Source organism: Lampris incognitus, chromosome 5 (assembly GCF_029633865.1).
Source record: "Lampris incognitus isolate fLamInc1 chromosome 5, fLamInc1.hap2, whole genome shotgun sequence".
Lineage (NCBI taxonomy): Eukaryota > Metazoa > Chordata > Actinopteri > Lampriformes > Lampridae > Lampris > Lampris incognitus.
In genome coordinates, this window is record NC_079215.1 from 25,755,548 (window position 1) to 25,772,148 (window position 16,601).

The 16,601-nt window shown below is 41.3% G+C and overlaps 2 protein-coding genes and 1 pseudogene across 2 annotated transcripts; all 3 read left to right on the top strand.

Moving 5' to 3' along the window:
• On the top strand, positions 1 to 4,396 carry pgam1b (phosphoglycerate mutase 1b). Its single transcript, XM_056280056.1, has 4 exons — positions 1 to 356; positions 2,720 to 2,994; positions 3,219 to 3,399; positions 3,577 to 4,396. Exons 1-4 carry the CDS (start codon positions 218 to 220, stop codon positions 3,744 to 3,746), a joined length of 765 nt encoding a protein of 254 aa, XP_056136031.1. The 5' UTR covers positions 1 to 217; the 3' UTR covers positions 3,747 to 4,396.
• A 668-nt stretch (positions 4,397 to 5,064) lies between these two features.
• exosc1 (exosome component 1) lies at positions 5,065 to 12,476 on the top strand. Its single transcript, XM_056280033.1, has 8 exons — positions 5,065 to 5,116; positions 6,200 to 6,315; positions 6,654 to 6,728; positions 9,328 to 9,416; positions 9,524 to 9,557; positions 9,719 to 9,769; positions 10,313 to 10,397; positions 11,050 to 12,476. The coding sequence occupies exons 1-8, from the start codon at positions 5,089 to 5,091 to the stop codon at positions 11,154 to 11,156; spliced, it is 585 nt and encodes a 194-aa protein (XP_056136008.1). The 5' UTR covers positions 5,065 to 5,088; the 3' UTR covers positions 11,157 to 12,476.
• LOC130112922 (cohesin subunit SA-2-like) lies at positions 12,327 to 15,352 on the top strand (annotated as a pseudogene).
• Positions 15,353 to 16,601: the final 1,249 nt, after the last annotated feature.

The window sequence follows — 16,601 nt, forward strand, 5'->3', positions numbered from 1 at the left end:
GTTGTCATTTTCAACCCAGCCAACGCTATATATGCACTTGTCCCTCGTCTCCATCACCCCGAAGTAATAAAAAAAAATACCTCGCCAGCTTCTCTGTCGCTTTCTGCCAGGCTCCGACGAAATCGGGGCACATTTGCGGGCACTTTCGCCGCATTTGAAAACAGGTGTCCCAGGTTTAGATACCCGGAAATACAGCGCAAGGGGCACTGGTGAGAGGATGGCTGCGTACAAGCTGGTTCTGATCCGCCATGGCGAGAGCTGCTGGAATCAAGAAAATCGCTTCTGCGGCTGGTTCGACGCGGACCTGAGTGAAACCGGAGTGGGGGAGGCGAAGAGAGGAGGACAGGCCTTGAAAGGTGATGAAGGGTTTAATTCTCCTTCGCACACGCGGTCAGATAATGTCACAGGGCCTAATCTGCCTCGGTTGTCGCATTAAGCCAATGTGTTGCTAGCCCAGTGCAAGTCAGTAAACCCTGGTTATGCAATTTGGGCTCGGCAGACAGGTAGTCAGACTCGGGCCACTGCGACATGCAAGCAAATCAAGCATCAGCAGAGAGGAGAGCAACAAACTGCTCAAAAGAATTGAGTTAAGCTTTTCTGTCGACTAAGCAATTGGTATATTTGCATTTTTATGATAAAACTAGCCAGTTTCCCAAATGCCAGCTTTATGTCTCTGGACACCCCCTCCATCAAACTGCGTTGGTCTCCTTCACTGCCCTAGTCAGTGAGTATTGGTCGTTTCTTTGACATGTTAACCACCCTTAACACTATAATTCGTGACCTTCCTTTTTACCTCCCGTACTGCATTCAGACTAACTGCGTGTCTTCCTCCACAGCACAAGACCTCAAGTTTAGTGCTGGAAAGTATTATTATCATGATAATCAGGGAATTTTACACGTCATGTTTATGTCTCGATATGTGCTTACGTACGCAAAAGCAGCCTACCCAATTTCCCCTCGGTGATGAATGAAGTGTTCTGATTCTGATTCCGACCACATTTAAGAATCCCACTGATATTCATCACATTGGACTGTTTGATAACGTAAATGATATCAAATCCAAACGTCTTTTAAAATGATGGTCCCTTCCAACATTTCAACCTCATTTTGTGCAAAATTTGAGGTAATAGTTTCTTTGTCATCATTGATTCAGACAGCAAAATTAAGTGTCATTATGTGACATCTAAATTTCATCTGGACACAATACCATTGAAAGATAATAACTGATATTGAATTGCTGCAGCCCTATCTCAAGTACTGCAGTGTTCGAAGTGCAGTGAGTGAGGGTGACTAAATTAGTTGCATCACAGCTGGGGAGCCGAGAATTTCATCTTGCCAGCGGGCCCAATACTCATGGCAGTGCCTCTGAATGTGTGCTTATGCCTGCATGCTTTGACTGTCATTAAAACTAGCTGACCAGCAGGGGGCTCTTATAAATTCACAAAAGTATTGATCATGTTATTGAAGAGCTAGCCTTAGCCTCTGTTTTCCATTGTTAATGTTCCTTTCTATCTATTTTGTATTTTGCAGAATCATTCTTTTCCATTCTTGTGTAATTAATTACTGTGAGCGCAAACTGCTTGGTGCCTATTGTGTAACTGCTGGGACCTCAGGACTAAATATAACAGGAATCTGTCACATGCATATCACATGCAAATCAAATATTTAAGGTGGTTATCTACTTTGAAAAATATTGTATTTTCACAATAATATAGGAAACTACATTAGTGGAAACCTCATGTCGGTAGCAAAACTGCACTCCTTATCAGTATAGATTATTCTTATTTGCAATGTTGAATTGTGAAATTCATGGTGCTGGATTTTTGTAGGGGTTATGTGGAGGGGAGAGGAGATTGTGCAAAGAAGTTCACCTTCACTCCTTTGTATGTGCACGAACTGTTTTTGGCTCTCTTTCCAAATGAGTTTCCCTCTATGCATATGACACACCCTGTAATGAAAACTAGTCACAAAACTTATTCCTCTCTGACAAGTCTGTGCAGGACCAGATTGAAGAACCCATTCTCTGCCAATGTTTCAAAGCCCCTGAGCAAACTTTTTTTGCTCTGCTAATTCCAAACCGATGAAATGGTAAAACAATAAGAATATAGTACTAACAGCAAAAGAAGGGTCAAATTGGTCCCCCATAAAATAATGTAAATTTGCTTTTGAAAGGCAGTTTCTTTTATCCCTAAACTCCAAGAACAAAATCCCTTGTGTACTTAAATGGGGGGGTGTCAATTTTTTTGATGTGTTTTTATCAAATCCAAAAATTTTGGTCAGAGTACGTATGTTTTAGCATCAAAATGCTATTTTCCCAAGCCCCTCTAAAAATGTTCCTGTGTGACCTGACGTAGGTTTCTGTGCTTTCTCTTAACACTTTAGTCACTCTCCATGTTTATACTGTCAGTGAACTGCATGTGTGTGTATGTGGAGGGGGGGGTGAAGGAGGGGAGGGTTAGGCATCAGCATTAACTCGCCTCCCTGCTTTTTGCCAACAGCTGTGTGGGCGTTTCCATTTGAAAAACCCAGAAAAGAACGCAGATGGTGTCACCTTAAAATATCTATAAAACCGTTTGCCGACACATTACATTCACTTTGTTTATTGATAAACTATTTCTCACTCTTTCTTATTGGCACTCTTACATACACTAAGATGCACACACACACACATGCTTACTGAAAACCAAATTTTACTCGTTTTCTTTCTCACTCATGTTAGATGCTGGCTATGAATTTGATGTGTGCTACACCTCAGTCCTGAAGCGGGCCATCCGGACCCTGTGGCTTGTTTTGGAGAGCATAGACCAGATGTGGCTGCCTGTCCATCGGACCTGGCGACTCAATGAACGTCACTATGGTGGGCTGACTGGGCTAAACAAAGCGGAGACTGCAGCCAAACATGGGGAGGCCCAGGTCAAGATCTGGAGGCGCTCTTTTGACATCCCTCCCCCACCCATGGATGAGGAGCATGACTACTATAATAACATAAGCAAGGTTAGACCAAACGAAAACTCTCCATATTCCAAAATCTATATCTTACAGCAAAATACATCCATTTTACCCAGTAGGCATACTTTTACTAAAGCTGTAGGCAGAATGGGCATTCTCCCTGTTTTACCCTCTTTCATACAGGCATCACCTTTTATATTCCCGAGTACTTCTTCCCTCCCTGTGTCCATACAATAATTTGCAGCTTTAAGTGTCTCTCTTTTCTGTAGGATCGTCGCTATGCCGATCTGACTGAGGACCAGCTTCCAACCTGCGAGAGTCTTAAGGATACCATTGCCCGAGCACTGCCATTCTGGAATGAGGAGATTGTGCCCCAGATTAAAGAGGGCAAGCGGGTTCTGGTTGCTGCCCACGGCAACAGCCTTCGGGGCATTGTCAAGCACCTAGAGGGTAGAGTATAAGGATGGAGAGAAAGGAAAACTGGGGGTTGAAAGTGGGTTCGTAACAAAGCAAGAATGAATGGGTGTTTTGAGCGAATAGGTGCATGTATATGTCTAATAGTTATAGATGGATGTCAAAAAGATATGTGTAAGCACAAGGGTTTTAAGCTCTGCTTTCACTTTCTAGGTATGTCTGATGAGGCCATCATGGAACTGAACCTGCCCACAGGGATCCCCATCATGTATGAGCTGGACAAGAACCTGAAACCTTTGGGACCAATGCAATTCCTGGGAGACGAGGAGACCGTTAGGAAGGCCATGGAAGCTGTTGCTGCCCAGGGCAAGGCGAAGAAATAGGCACATCACCCCTACTGTAGTTGGGCAGAAGTGATTTGTCCTGGAGTATAGATTATTGAACATGCACTGTTACATTCTACACAAGACTCAGCTGAGTCATAACCAGTTTTCACACAAATACACGAAACAATATAGCGTTTGATTTGATCGGTCTGTACTTTAGTGACATACTGAGGCACTTGAATAGTTATCAGTATTAGACAATCGGTGTTAGCTGTAACATTGACTATGATGACTAACCAAAAAAAATTAGAAAACGGCAAATATTACCCCCACCCTCAAGTCATTTGCTCATTTGGTTTAGCGAAAAGTAATTTAAGAAGCAACAAGCAAATGTGCTTGATATGCTATGCTGCCTGCTGCTCTGAAGGACCATTGCTAAGACATTTCATAAATGAATTCTTATTCTGACCATTGTTCTATACCGTTTCTCTACTTCTGCTCCACCTGAGGGATTTATGGGCTAATATTGTCTGGTCATCCCAAGTTCCCCATTTTGTTTCTTCTGTAGATGAAGCTCAATTGGAACTGTATAATCCAGGTAACACTAACTTTTGTAAAAGGGACACAACATGCCCTACACTGCTGATGATTTTGTTTGCTTTGGTATTATGTGAAGATTAAAAAGTGTTATGCGCAAAGTGTTATGAGCCATGATATGACTGAATCTTTTCTGTGTCTCATTTCCATTGAGACGGTACATTTTATTTTAGTCCTGCTAAAATTGAAATGTCTGAACATTCAACCTATAGCTTTAGTAAAATCATGCTTACTGAGTAAATTGACATAGTTTGCTGTAAGACAGATTTTGGAGATGGAGTTGTCACCCTTTCACCAGTTGGAACAAGATAATTCAACCCCTAAAATATTGTACCGGAAAAGTAATTTGTCGCTAAATAGCATGAAAAGGTAATCATTTTTCTATAAGCCTTCCATAATAAGAAAAATATCACACACTCCTTTTGAAAGACACTGGTTGCATCTCAGACCCCCACCTTGAAGTTGTTGACCCACAACCCTCCCTTCAGTGTTTAACCTAAATCCACCAATTAGCTCGCTTTTATAGACACAACATCGGAGAGATAATGAGTCCCGGCCCACCAAATTTTTATAACTGAATCAAACAAATTACAGTGCGCTATCATAATACAATAACGGGGAATTATGTGAGTTCCTCACCAAAAACGATGGATAAGAAAAGTGTGAGGTCGACAGCTTGTGTTGTGCCCCAACAAACATGGCGTAAAGATACGTCCTCCCTTCCTAACGTCGGTGACCAATCAGAGACGACCCGAACTGTCGATATCCGCCAATCGGCTCCTTATCTGCTCTTCTTGAAAACATGTCGCCGATGAAGCTGTGTGTTCCAGGTGAGTCGTGTGTTATTTGTGGTTAATTATGTTTCTAATCCACTTCGCTTGCAGCTACCCAAATCTGTGGTTTGTTTGTTTTTTGTTTTCTAATTTCCGTGACTTCGTAAGGAAATGGAGGTTTCATTACGAAGCACTTCTGCGTCTCGCACTAAACGATATTACGGCCACGTTTAGTTGCCACAAGACCCCGTGCTTCGCCCGAGTCAACGTCATGTTGTTTCCTTGGGATAATATCCATTCTTGACGAGATTTACTAAAACGATTTTTCTTAAAACTTTTGCTATTTTTGGGCGCAGACTAACTAGCTAATCGTTAAGTTTTACTTTCCATGGAAGGATTTCTAAGAGCTTTTTTCTTCTTGACGTGTCCCGCCCATCGCTTCAGGCAGATAGTAGCAATTCCTGGCGTTCCACCTAACTCTCTTGTTTTGACCGTTTTCATGTAAATCACAGGAAGCCCTTTTTTCTATTATGTGGTAACTCATTTTTTTCTTCTCCTGTCACTTATGGGCAGCGTTATGTTTTTTTCTGTCACTCATGAGCAGCGTTATTGCCAGAGTTACCAAACTTGCTGGCCTTTTTTTTTTTAGTATTGGATCTTGCTGTGTGGATACCCACTTCAAAACAGCAGACATCAGGACTGGTGTCGGCTTTTGCCAAGTGTCACTGATCAGCTCTTCATGATTACACAACATATGTAGCCATTGATACGACCATGGATCCTAAATCACTGATTAAGGAGGATTGGGTCAAATGTATTGGTCTAATATAGCTTCGACTGTTTTCCTCTGAAGGGTAATAGTTTCTATTTAGACAGGCTTTTCTTTGCTACGTGCATCCAAACACGCTTGTACAGATCCACGGGCAAACTAGTTGACAGGTGTCATGTAAATGGGAGCTTAAACCTAAGCCATTCTAGCTCGGCTTGTTTTGTAGCCTACCGTGGCAAGTAGACTTGGAATCAATTATTGGAGTAATTATTTAAAATATGGAAAGTATATATGCATTTTCTGCAACCTCTCTCCCCTGCAGTGTCTTTATCTCACTGATCACATCTTTTTCCTTCTCTGTCTGTGTTTAGGTGACAAGCTATGCAGAACGGAGGATTGTATTCCCGGCACAGGCGTGTACCTTAGACACGGCTATATATACTCATCACTAGCAGGCTATGTGCTGAGAAAAAATGAGGGAGAGGAGGTGAGTGATTATGTGGGTGTGGGTAGGAGTAGGAGTGCAGCTGTGGTGAAAAGCTGCAGAGGCAGTCTGTTGTTCAACTGCAACAAGTAATTGTATTGCACAACTTTTGTAACAACTTTGTAACAGGGTTTTAAATGTAAATCATAAATGCATGATCAAAAAATTGTTTGACATGTCATTTCTTAAGGCTGTTTTCATTTGGATTGATGGAATCTGAACAGGTTCTGTGTGTGTGTGTGTGTGTGTGTGTGTGTGTGTGTGTGTGTGTGTGTGTGTGTGTGTGTGTGTGTGTGTGTGTGTGTGTGTGTGTGTGTGTATGTGTCTTCATGTCGTTACAGTTACCTGTGATCTCAGTGGTGAGGGAAACGGAAACACAGCTACTGCCAGATGTAGGAGCAATAGTCACATGTAAGGTATGGCAAGCTTTTAGTTGTTTGTTCTCTATGTACATGCTTCTATACAAGCATGCAACCAAGACAAATTCCTATATACTTATGTAGACAGTGTACTAGCAAAGTGATCTTAACCATAATTAGATAAAGTTGTATCAGTTAAAGAAAGGCTTGAGAAAGTTGAGAAGTTTTAACAGTTGAACCAAAGCTTTGTTAGATGTCTACTCGTTTAGGGCTGAACAGACCTTTACATCAATCAATACTTCTTCATTGTGATACAGCTAAGGAGTTTCTGGATGTTGCTTGCAAAGACTCACAGAGACAGACGCCATGTTTGCAGGTGTACATGTCATGCCAATGATGACTGGACAAAAACAGAATGATAGCTTTTGGTGTGACATCAATATGTAACCAGAACGATGGGGACAAAGTGGCTGAAATAATATACACAAAAACACAACTTGGAACAAAAGACAAAATGGTACAAGTTCGAACAAAAAAACTAGATGGATACCCAAGGTTTTTTGCGCTCTATTTTGTGTGTTTATCAACAGTCCCTGTCTCTTGTTTCTGGATTTCCCCTCCTTTTCATAATTATCTCACAAGGCAGTAGCTTGGAGGGGATGTTGTGTTTGGTCGCTTATGTGTGTCTATCCACAGCTACTGGACCTATCAGCCTGATATATTTTTTGCACAGTTATGACTATAATATCAAGAACCTGTCGTGTTTGCGGTGATTGAAAACCTTTGAAAAACATTTGTTCTTGCTACCACCGCTCCCTCTCTTCATTCACTGTATAGCTCACTCGACCACGCTGCGCTGTCGCTGCCCAATCTGAGTCAACTGTAGATGTGAGTCACACATGCACAAGGTTGACTTAGATCAGGCAGCGACAGTGTCAAAACATTATGTATTCGGGTATTAGTCTTCAAAGTAGACAAGAAGTCGATCATATTTTGCAAGTCAGCAAATCATTCACTGCTGACCTCAGCACAGGAGATAACCTGTCTTTATTTTCATAATATAATAAAGCTGGATAAACTATTTCTGCCTGTGCATGTGTGACTCATATCGATAGTTGACTCAGATTGTGCAGCGACATGATCAAAAGTTATTAGAATAATTTTGATAATCCAAAAAAATTGAAAGTTATAAAGGAACAACGTTCTTTAGTTTGCAGTCAAAACAGGAAGTGTTGCATATTCTTGTCGCTGGCCGATCTGAGTCAACCGTAGATGTGAATCGCACATGCGTGAGCATAATCTATTTGCCCAATTTTATTATACTATGAAAATAAAGGCAGCTATCAGGTTAGACCAAAATGGTTACATAGCAAACCTTTTCTTTTTGGAAGTTCTTATTCTTCTTGCTCCTTCTCTTCTTTCTACTTCTTGCTGCTCCCATTAGGGGTTACCACAGCAGCTCATCTGTTTTCATCTGTTCCTGTCCTCTGCATCTTCTTCTGTCACACGATCCACATGCATGTCCTCCCTCACCACACCCATAAACCTCCTCTTTGGCCTTCCTCTTTTCCTCTTGCCTGGTAGCTCCATCTTTAGCATCCTTCCCCTAAAATACCCAGCATCTCTCCTCCACACGTCCAAAAACATCTCAAGCTCGCCTTCCTTATGCAACCCTCCCCATTTATACGGGCTTGGAACCGGCACCAAGAATGCACTGGCTTGTGTATCCCCAGTGGCTGGGTTGTTTTTGGAAAGTGCAAGTTCATATTAGACTTGGTCGCATTCATGCAAGGGTCCACCTAGGAGGCTGTACATCCACAAACTGACAGGCCAAACGTTTTTATAAGGTGGATTTTTTTTTTTAGCTTGAGTGCTGCATATTGACCCCCCCCCCATATTTCCCATTTAGTTGACTTGGGTGCTGCGCAAAAGTGTTATAATGGCAGGAAAAACACTGTTTGTTCTGTCCATGTGTGCGTTTATCTGTCTGCTGCTAATCTGTCACACTACTTGGCCTGTTAGCCTAATAATTTTTGTGCACATTTATGACTGTAAGGACCTCCCATAGTTGCGGTGATTCAAAACCTTTGAAAAAAAACAAACCTGTTTTATGCCGCAATTGAGTGCTAATTCCTCAGCTGGTTTTTCGCCCAAGTGTGAGCACTGGCGAAGGGAAGAGGCAGTACCTCAATTTTTTCCCCTTCTCCCGGTAGGTGAAAAAAAAAGGGGTGGTTTGTCACCAAGTCCGAGAAGCAAACATACACCTGGCAGAGATCTGTACGCTACTGAGTGGATTGTTCTAGTTCGGTTCTTTAATGGGAACACTGCCCTCTAGGGCACGTGTGAGTGCTATGTTCAAGTATGTGTTTAAAAACAAGTACATCAGCATCAATGCATCATCGCACATGCTCACAAATATACTTTTACTATGAGTCAGGATTTAGTTGGCTGTGGTGCTGAGCATCCAACCTGTTTCCATGTTTCACTGATAGTGATCATTGAGCATGTGGAAAACTAATTGGAAACCATTTTTTAAATATCTGAATGGTATATTTATATGAGGTGGCACCCCAGGCATGCGTAAGTGAGCATAGACCTATCCTAAATCTGATAACATTGCAAATGCTTGCTGATCATGTCCATTTCTTTACTGTAGGTAACCAGCATTAACCCCAGGTTTGCAAAGGTTCACATCCTATATGTTGGTTCCACACCATTGAAGGACCGTTTCAGAGGGACCATCAGGTAACAATAACAAGTGATTCCTTATTAATGCTTTGGCGTCAAATGGTTAAGATATAGTACTACAGTTTAATTTTTTTCTTATGACTAAAATTACTCTGACTCCACAGAAAGGAGGATGTGCGAGCAACAGAGAAAGATAAGGTATGGTGCAATGATTTTTTTCTTTTTCTTTTTACATGGGGTTACTTCATTTTCCAGCAGCTTTTTTTTTTCCCCCCCAATTCTGAAACTGAGAAATTTATAGTCAGACTCTGCTATGTAGTACCTTCTAAAGCTTCAAGCGTTCCTGTTTTTCATTTTAGGTGGAAACATACAAAAGCTTCAGACCTGGTGACATCATCTTGGCTAAAGTGGTATCCTTAACTTTCCATCAGCAATAAAATCAATTGCCTTTTAAAAGTGAAGAATTTTTTTTTATATTTAAGCTTCTATATGTGTTACCATTTAATCTTTAGGTGTTAAGATAGAATTTACATCACCACCTAAAAGAATGTGAGCATTAAAAAGGTCTCAAACCAAATTTCAGTGATTGTAAAGAATAATGTCCCCTATATTTATTTGTATATCTTCATACATTTCTGTTTGATCGTATATATATATATATATATATATATATATATATTGATCATACATTAGACTACATCCTCCATCTTAATAATGTAACCTTTTAGAACTTGAAACCTTTGTAATTTCATGCAAAATGACCACTATATTTTTTTCTGCTAAATGATAACTGAGAGCTCAACTTTACATTCTTACCCTAATTCTTATCCAATTTCAGAATCTTATCCTAGTGGTGCCTGACACGCTCCCTGTGGCATGAATACTTTTTTGTTTGTTTTTTTTTTGTTGTTGTTATGAACAATTTGATACCAATTCTTGACCCATGATGTCAGATCTCTCTAGGGGATGTGCAGTCCAACTACTTACTGACCACAGCAGAGAATGAGCTTGGGGTGGTGGTGGCCCACAGTGAAGCTGGTAAGTCATACAGTTTTAGAAAAACCCCACAGACATCTTTTTTTTCCTTTTCATGAGCATACAAAAATATGACCCTTTGTCAACACATGGTTATGCAAGAGAAAATGTGCATAACAAAAGAAAAGTCATGATTCAACAGCATGCGAGACAGGGCTGCACTCAAAAATTTGCCTTTTTAGTGCATGGTCAATGTAGTTACTGTTGGCTCCTCAAGCAACAGGTACACTATCAGGATATAGTGAAAAGAAAGTGTAAAAAATAAATGAAGGAAAGCGAATATGAATATCAAAGGTAATAGTTTAAATGCATTCAGTAAACTATTTCTGATAGCAAAATAACATGCAGGTTGTGCCAACAAAACCGTAAAACACATAAGACGGGTCCGTATATATCTGTTCTAGAATTCTGCTAATTTGCTCACAAAGCAGCAGATAGATAATGATTTATAATACTCATGTCAGAAGTGTCGCTATTACTGTTATGGACCAGTTCTTGCAGTTCTCTGTCTTTGGTCCTTTGTAAACCCCCTTTTTTTTTTTAATTGCATTGCCACTCAATCATAGTGTAAATTTTTAGATGATATAATCTCCGCATCTCTTTTAGTGGTTAAGATTTCTTCTTGTGTGTCCCCTTTACCTTACCCGTTCCATAGGTTCCCAGCTGGTGCCCATCAGCTGGTGTGAGATGCAGTGCCCTCAAACTCACGCTAAAGAATTTCGCAAAGTGGCACGGGTGCAGCCAGAGTACCTGCAGGCTTGAGATGGCTGCACCAGGTGCCTCAGCCCTGAAACTACCCTCTCTTCCACAAGGAACACACAGCTTCATCTCACCTCTTACATAAAAACAGGTCCCGGGACTAATTGGCCTCCAAGCCTGTTTCTGATGTACCCCTGGAAAAATAGAAAGTGCACATGTGGCAGATTGCTCATGTGATGCCATTACTTTTATCTTTTTTTTTTTTTTGTGCATTGTAATGATCCGGTGTCATCCATTCTAGCCAGCTCAAAAATGGTAATAAAAGTCACATTGTATTGCAAAATTCTGCCTGGATACATTCTAAACAGTATTGTCAGTTATCAAGGGGAGTTTAAATCAGGATCTGAGATAATGCCCCCTTGAGCTCTTAGCGTTCAGTTTTAGCCTTGCACTAACAAAGCGTGATGAGTTTAAAGAAATGCGTTTCCAAGTTATCTTCAAAATCTAAGGGGATAGTCTTATTTATACATACAGTATGCCAATGGTGCTACTAAGGGGCGGTTACTCAAGTTGTTGTAATGCAGTCATCAAAACTTGTTCATGCAAGCTTGTCTACTTGTAGACAAAAATACGGTATTTTGCAGCTGCCAAAATCGAGTCTTTTTTTATAGATATTTTTGTCGCAGCTAAGTAGATAGCAGAATGAGAAATGCTGCTTGTTAGCAGGCTAAACAATTTATGAATGGCTAGTTTTTTAAAGATGACTGAACAGTCTGTTTTGTAACCAAACAATGTTCCAGTGGGCAGAAATATCGTTTTATGCTGTGAACAAAAATATTGACCACAGAGCTGGAGAGTGGGTGTTGCACTGGATGGGGCATAACTGCGTTGTGTCATGGCTGAAGCGATTTAATGAGCATGGTTCACTGCGGGCACTTGATTGAGATGATGAAACACAGATCTGTGCAGTCGGCTGGAAGATAAGCGGGTCTTCAGGGGCTCGTTTTTACCCGGTTCCTATCTCACTGTCTCAGCATCCAGTAATTGGAAAGCGATAACAAGACAAAGGGTTTAGTAGACGGGTTCCCCTTTTATTAAAAAAAAAAAGAAAAGAAAAAAGATAGCTTTGTTTAAAAGTTAAAACTTCGACAGCACAGCTAACACACAAAATGAAGTATGACATCAGTCAGATTGCCCCATCTCTGCAGAATGTTTTCAGTACTGAATGAGTGCATGACTCTGAGCAACTTAGAAGGTAATGGTTTCCGTTGTACCTTTGTTCGCTTTGCCTTTTTTGTACTTTTCACCTTTCCTCATTCTATTTCTTCTGATACTTACATCAGAGATCATGTGCGGAAAAGAAATAAAGTGAGCATCAAAGTGCCCGGTGTCAATTTTTTTTTTGTCCAGAGAAGCAAGCATTTTTGGATCCATGTAAACGGCGGGAGGAGGGAATCACCTATTAAACCTGTCCATTCATACACTGTATTGCTAACCTATTTACCTGCTGTTTACACCATCGTTGTAGTCGATGCCTGTACACCTCAGCTAACGTTTTGGGGATGACAAAGATCCCCCCCCCCCCCCCGGTGTGCTCAAGTACAACCTAATGGTTTTGTTTGTGTAACCTCGAATCCTTTCTCACCATTCAAGAACTACTTTAAGTTATTAAAGTTGGAGGTGGCCTAATCTCAGGCCCCCATGTGTTTGAAGTGTATAAGTTGTCTTTGCTGCATTGCTGCATTATGTCTGGCCACAATTATTTTTTTGGCATTTTCCAACTTTATTAGCGATAGCCGAGAGAGAGAGACAGGAAAGGCAGGGGAGAGAGGGGGGATGACATGCAGCAAAGGGCCCAGGCAGGATTCAAACCCAGGCCACTGTGATAAGGACTCAGCCTTACACACACTACCAGGTGAGCCACCAGGGTGCCCTCACAATTGTTTATTACTACAATGCTCAATCTGGCTGAGAATCTTAATGAGGTGTTTATGAATGTAATAATTTTACCGGTTTTGGTATTGGAATTAACACGTTGGGACAGTTTAGATTCTAAAGGTTAAGTGTATAAATGAGCAAGAAATCTAGGGGTATTTTAATTGAGTGCAATTTTCATGTTGCATTTTAGCTATTTAAGACTAAAGTCAAAAACAAAGACCATACCCCTTGCCTATGCCACCATACTGCAATGTGCTGTTTGCCAGGCTTGCATTCCAAATATAACTAAGGATGGGGTACATGCAAATATAGCCAATCAGTATATATATATAATCTGGATTATTTTGCTCATTTGTTGGGCACTTTCCCTACCGTTGAGTGTTTCTTTAAACAAAGTTTATATATATATATATATATATATATATATATATATATATATATATATATTTAAAGGTGGTCAAAGACAAAGCAAGAGTGTTTTTTTACATTTCACAATTTTGGACCTTTACGAATGAAATGAAAGCCACTTTATTTGACCTTGTATTCTTACAACAAATTGTATTCTTACAATGAATTTGTTCTCTGCATTTAACCCACCCTATTGTATAGGAGCAGTGGGTAGTTGCAGCGCCCGGTCAGGGGCACAGACACGAGTATTAACCCTTTACCAGTATTCATTGTGGTGTTAAGGTAAAATATTGCAATGTAATGGAATGCATACACATGGACAATGACAAAAAACTGGTTTGGTGAATTGAATAAGCTGTGTTGAGCAAAACTCAATGTATCATCTCCTGTTTCATGGAAACTTTGGAAGAACAAAGTGCATGGTTTACAGATGGACAAATATTCATTTGTTTTCGCTGTATATTATGTATATGCAAATTCATGGAGCGCAATGGAGGAACAAGAGTCAAATTCCTTGTATGTGTAAGCCTACACATACTTGGCCAAATAAAACTGATTCTGACATTCATTAAAATTTCAAAAGTCAAGTTTCAATAAGATTCATAGCTAAGAAAATGATCAGTGACTCACTCAGCTGACATGAGCAAACAGGGCATATTGAACTCTCCCCATTTGACTGAAAAAGTTAACACCCTCCATCAAACCCCCCCCCCCAAACATGCAATACACCACACCACACCCACCCACACACACACACAGAGAACGTCCCTTGTAGTCAAGTCAATTTTATTTGTATAGCTGGTGGCAGGGAGCATCTGGAGCCCTTAAGTCTATTCCCCAGAGGACTCACTACAGTCTGGAACCATGTCTTCATAGATAAGGATGATGACACAAACAGCACAGATGGGCAGCAGGATGATGAGGCAGGTAAAATTGAAGCTCTGCACAAGAGAAGAAACTTGCTGGCTGCCTATTCCAAGCTTATCATCTACTGTGTAGTGGAAATGACTGGGGCTGACATTTTCAAACAGGATATGAGATATTATAATGACTATAGTGACATTATCAAGGAGACAATGAGTAAGACCCAGCAAATTGCCAAGACCCTCATTCTCAGTCTCCAGCAGTTGTTCAACGAGATGCTTTCAGACTTGGGTCATGGGTTTGATCGCTCTTCCTCTTCATTCCGTGGAATCAAAGAGTTGGCGCGACGATTCTCCCTCACCTTCGGCCTCAACCAGGTCAAAACTAGAGACGCCATCACCATGCTATACAAAGATGGCATAGTTTGCGTCCAAGGAGCCCTGCCCCCAGGGAGAGGGAAACCCTCCTCTCAACCTGGCCTTCTTGGACATACTGGGCGAGTTTTCCTCCAAGCTCATGAGACGGGACAAGAGGACTATCCACATGCATCTGGAGCGCTTCATGACATTTCAGATGTCACTGCAGCGAGAGGACTGCTGGCTCCCACTCATCTCCTACAGGAACCCCCTGCAGGCTGGTGGGGATGACGACACCAAGTCTGTGATGAGCGGCTATTTTAGTAGGGGCTCCTTTATCCACTTTAACAAAATCAAGCCCACTGCCACTACAGCTGGAACCTTGGCAACCAAAAGGAAGCTGCCAGAAGAGGAGCAGCAACAGTGAGGTTTGGCAGAAGCGCATGCAAACTCCTGTCATGATGCCGTTCCCCCACCTGACCTCCACTGCAATGCGGGACTGCAATGCGGGACCCCAAGAGGGGCCGAGATGACAGCTACATGGGTGTCTACCCTCTTCCACAAGACCAGCAGCAATCCCATCAACACTCGCAGCATCATCAACAGACGCCCCAGCACCACCAAACACCCATGGATTACAATACCAGTACCAGTTGTGCTACAGGGCGGTGCTGGAGTACCTAGGGAGCTTTGACCACAATACCCTGACCTCCCCGATTGTCAAAGGCTCCTAGTAGCACTAAGACATGATTCTCTTTTTCTTTTTTTCACCGTTACTTTTACGGTCTTCTTTTTTTTCCTCTTGAATTATTATCATGAGACGTGTGCATTAATTTTTGCTGTTGTTCTCATCATTTCCTGTTTCAATTAATAATTTAGTAAATTCAATTCTCACTTTACACCACTCATTTTACATCCACGGATACTTCTGTGAAAATAATAAAATACACAGACAACACAACCATTGTAGGCCTCATCCCCAACACTGATGAAACCCAGTACCACACTGAAGTAATACAGCCAGAATCCAAGAATTCATTATTGACTTCTGATGCATGCCGAATCCCAAAACACCCCATACAAATGAACGGAGACCCCATCATCACCACGGACTCTTAAATTCCTTGGAGCATACATCAGCACTAACCTGAATTCGAAAATCAACACTGAACACATTGCAAAAGCCCAACAATGACTTTACTTTCTTAGGCAGCTTAAAAAATACCACATCAAACATCAACTGCTCATTCTGTTTTACTCAGCCATTATCGATTCCATCATAACATCTTCTGTTACAGTATGGTACAGTGACACGGACAGTCAAACACGAAAAAAATGGCAGCGGATTGTCAGCAAGGCATCCAAAATCATAGGCAACCCACTCCCCTCAGTTGAATCTCTATATACTCACCAGACTGTAAAGCGAGCAAAGATGATAATCTCCGACCCCTCACATCCTGCTCATCACTTCTTCCAGCTCCTTCCTTCAGGGAGGCGCAACAGGTCACTGTCCACCAAGACTAAACGCTTCACAAACCGTTTTTTTTACCCCCCCTTGCCATCAGGATTCTGAATTCCTCCCTATAGTCCCCTCTTCACACACCACTGGCATAAACACCACTATTCACCCAACTGATAGGTTTGATTCTGCTATTGTGTAACTGTATTGTTCATGATAATATGTGATACAATTGTCCATGTATGTATTGTGCTGCAGAGTTTAATGCGTACCGAAAACAAATTCCACTGGCCTTGGTTGTGTGGCTAATAAAACAATCTAATCTAATTTTAACACCAGGCATTTCTTTTGTCTTAACCAGCCTGATGTCGGAGTCTGCATTTATTGTCATGTTCAGTACGGTTTCCTTTTTTTTCGTTGTTATTTGTATCGTTTTTTTCTGGTTACTTTAGCATGAGGGACTTCTAGTCTCATTCAACCATA

Excerpts from the sequence above, each read along its gene's own strand:
- pgam1b (XM_056280056.1), top strand. The coding sequence starts at position 218 with ATGGCTGCGTACAAGCTGGTTCTGATCCGCCATGGCGAGAGCTGCTGG. Across the intron at positions 2,995-3,218 it reads ACTATAATAACATAAGCAAG|GATCGTCGCTATGCCGATCT; the intron begins GTTAGACCAAAC and ends TCTTTTCTGTAG. Across the intron at positions 3,400-3,576 it reads CATTGTCAAGCACCTAGAGG|GTATGTCTGATGAGGCCATC; the intron begins GTAGAGTATAAG and ends TTCACTTTCTAG.
- exosc1 (XM_056280033.1), top strand. The coding sequence starts at position 5,089 with ATGTCGCCGATGAAGCTGTGTGTTCCAG. Across the intron at positions 6,729-9,327 it reads GAGCAATAGTCACATGTAAG|GTAACCAGCATTAACCCCAG; the intron begins GTATGGCAAGCT and ends TCTTTACTGTAG. Across the intron at positions 9,558-9,718 it reads GAGCAACAGAGAAAGATAAG|GTGGAAACATACAAAAGCTT; the intron begins GTATGGTGCAAT and ends TTTTCATTTTAG.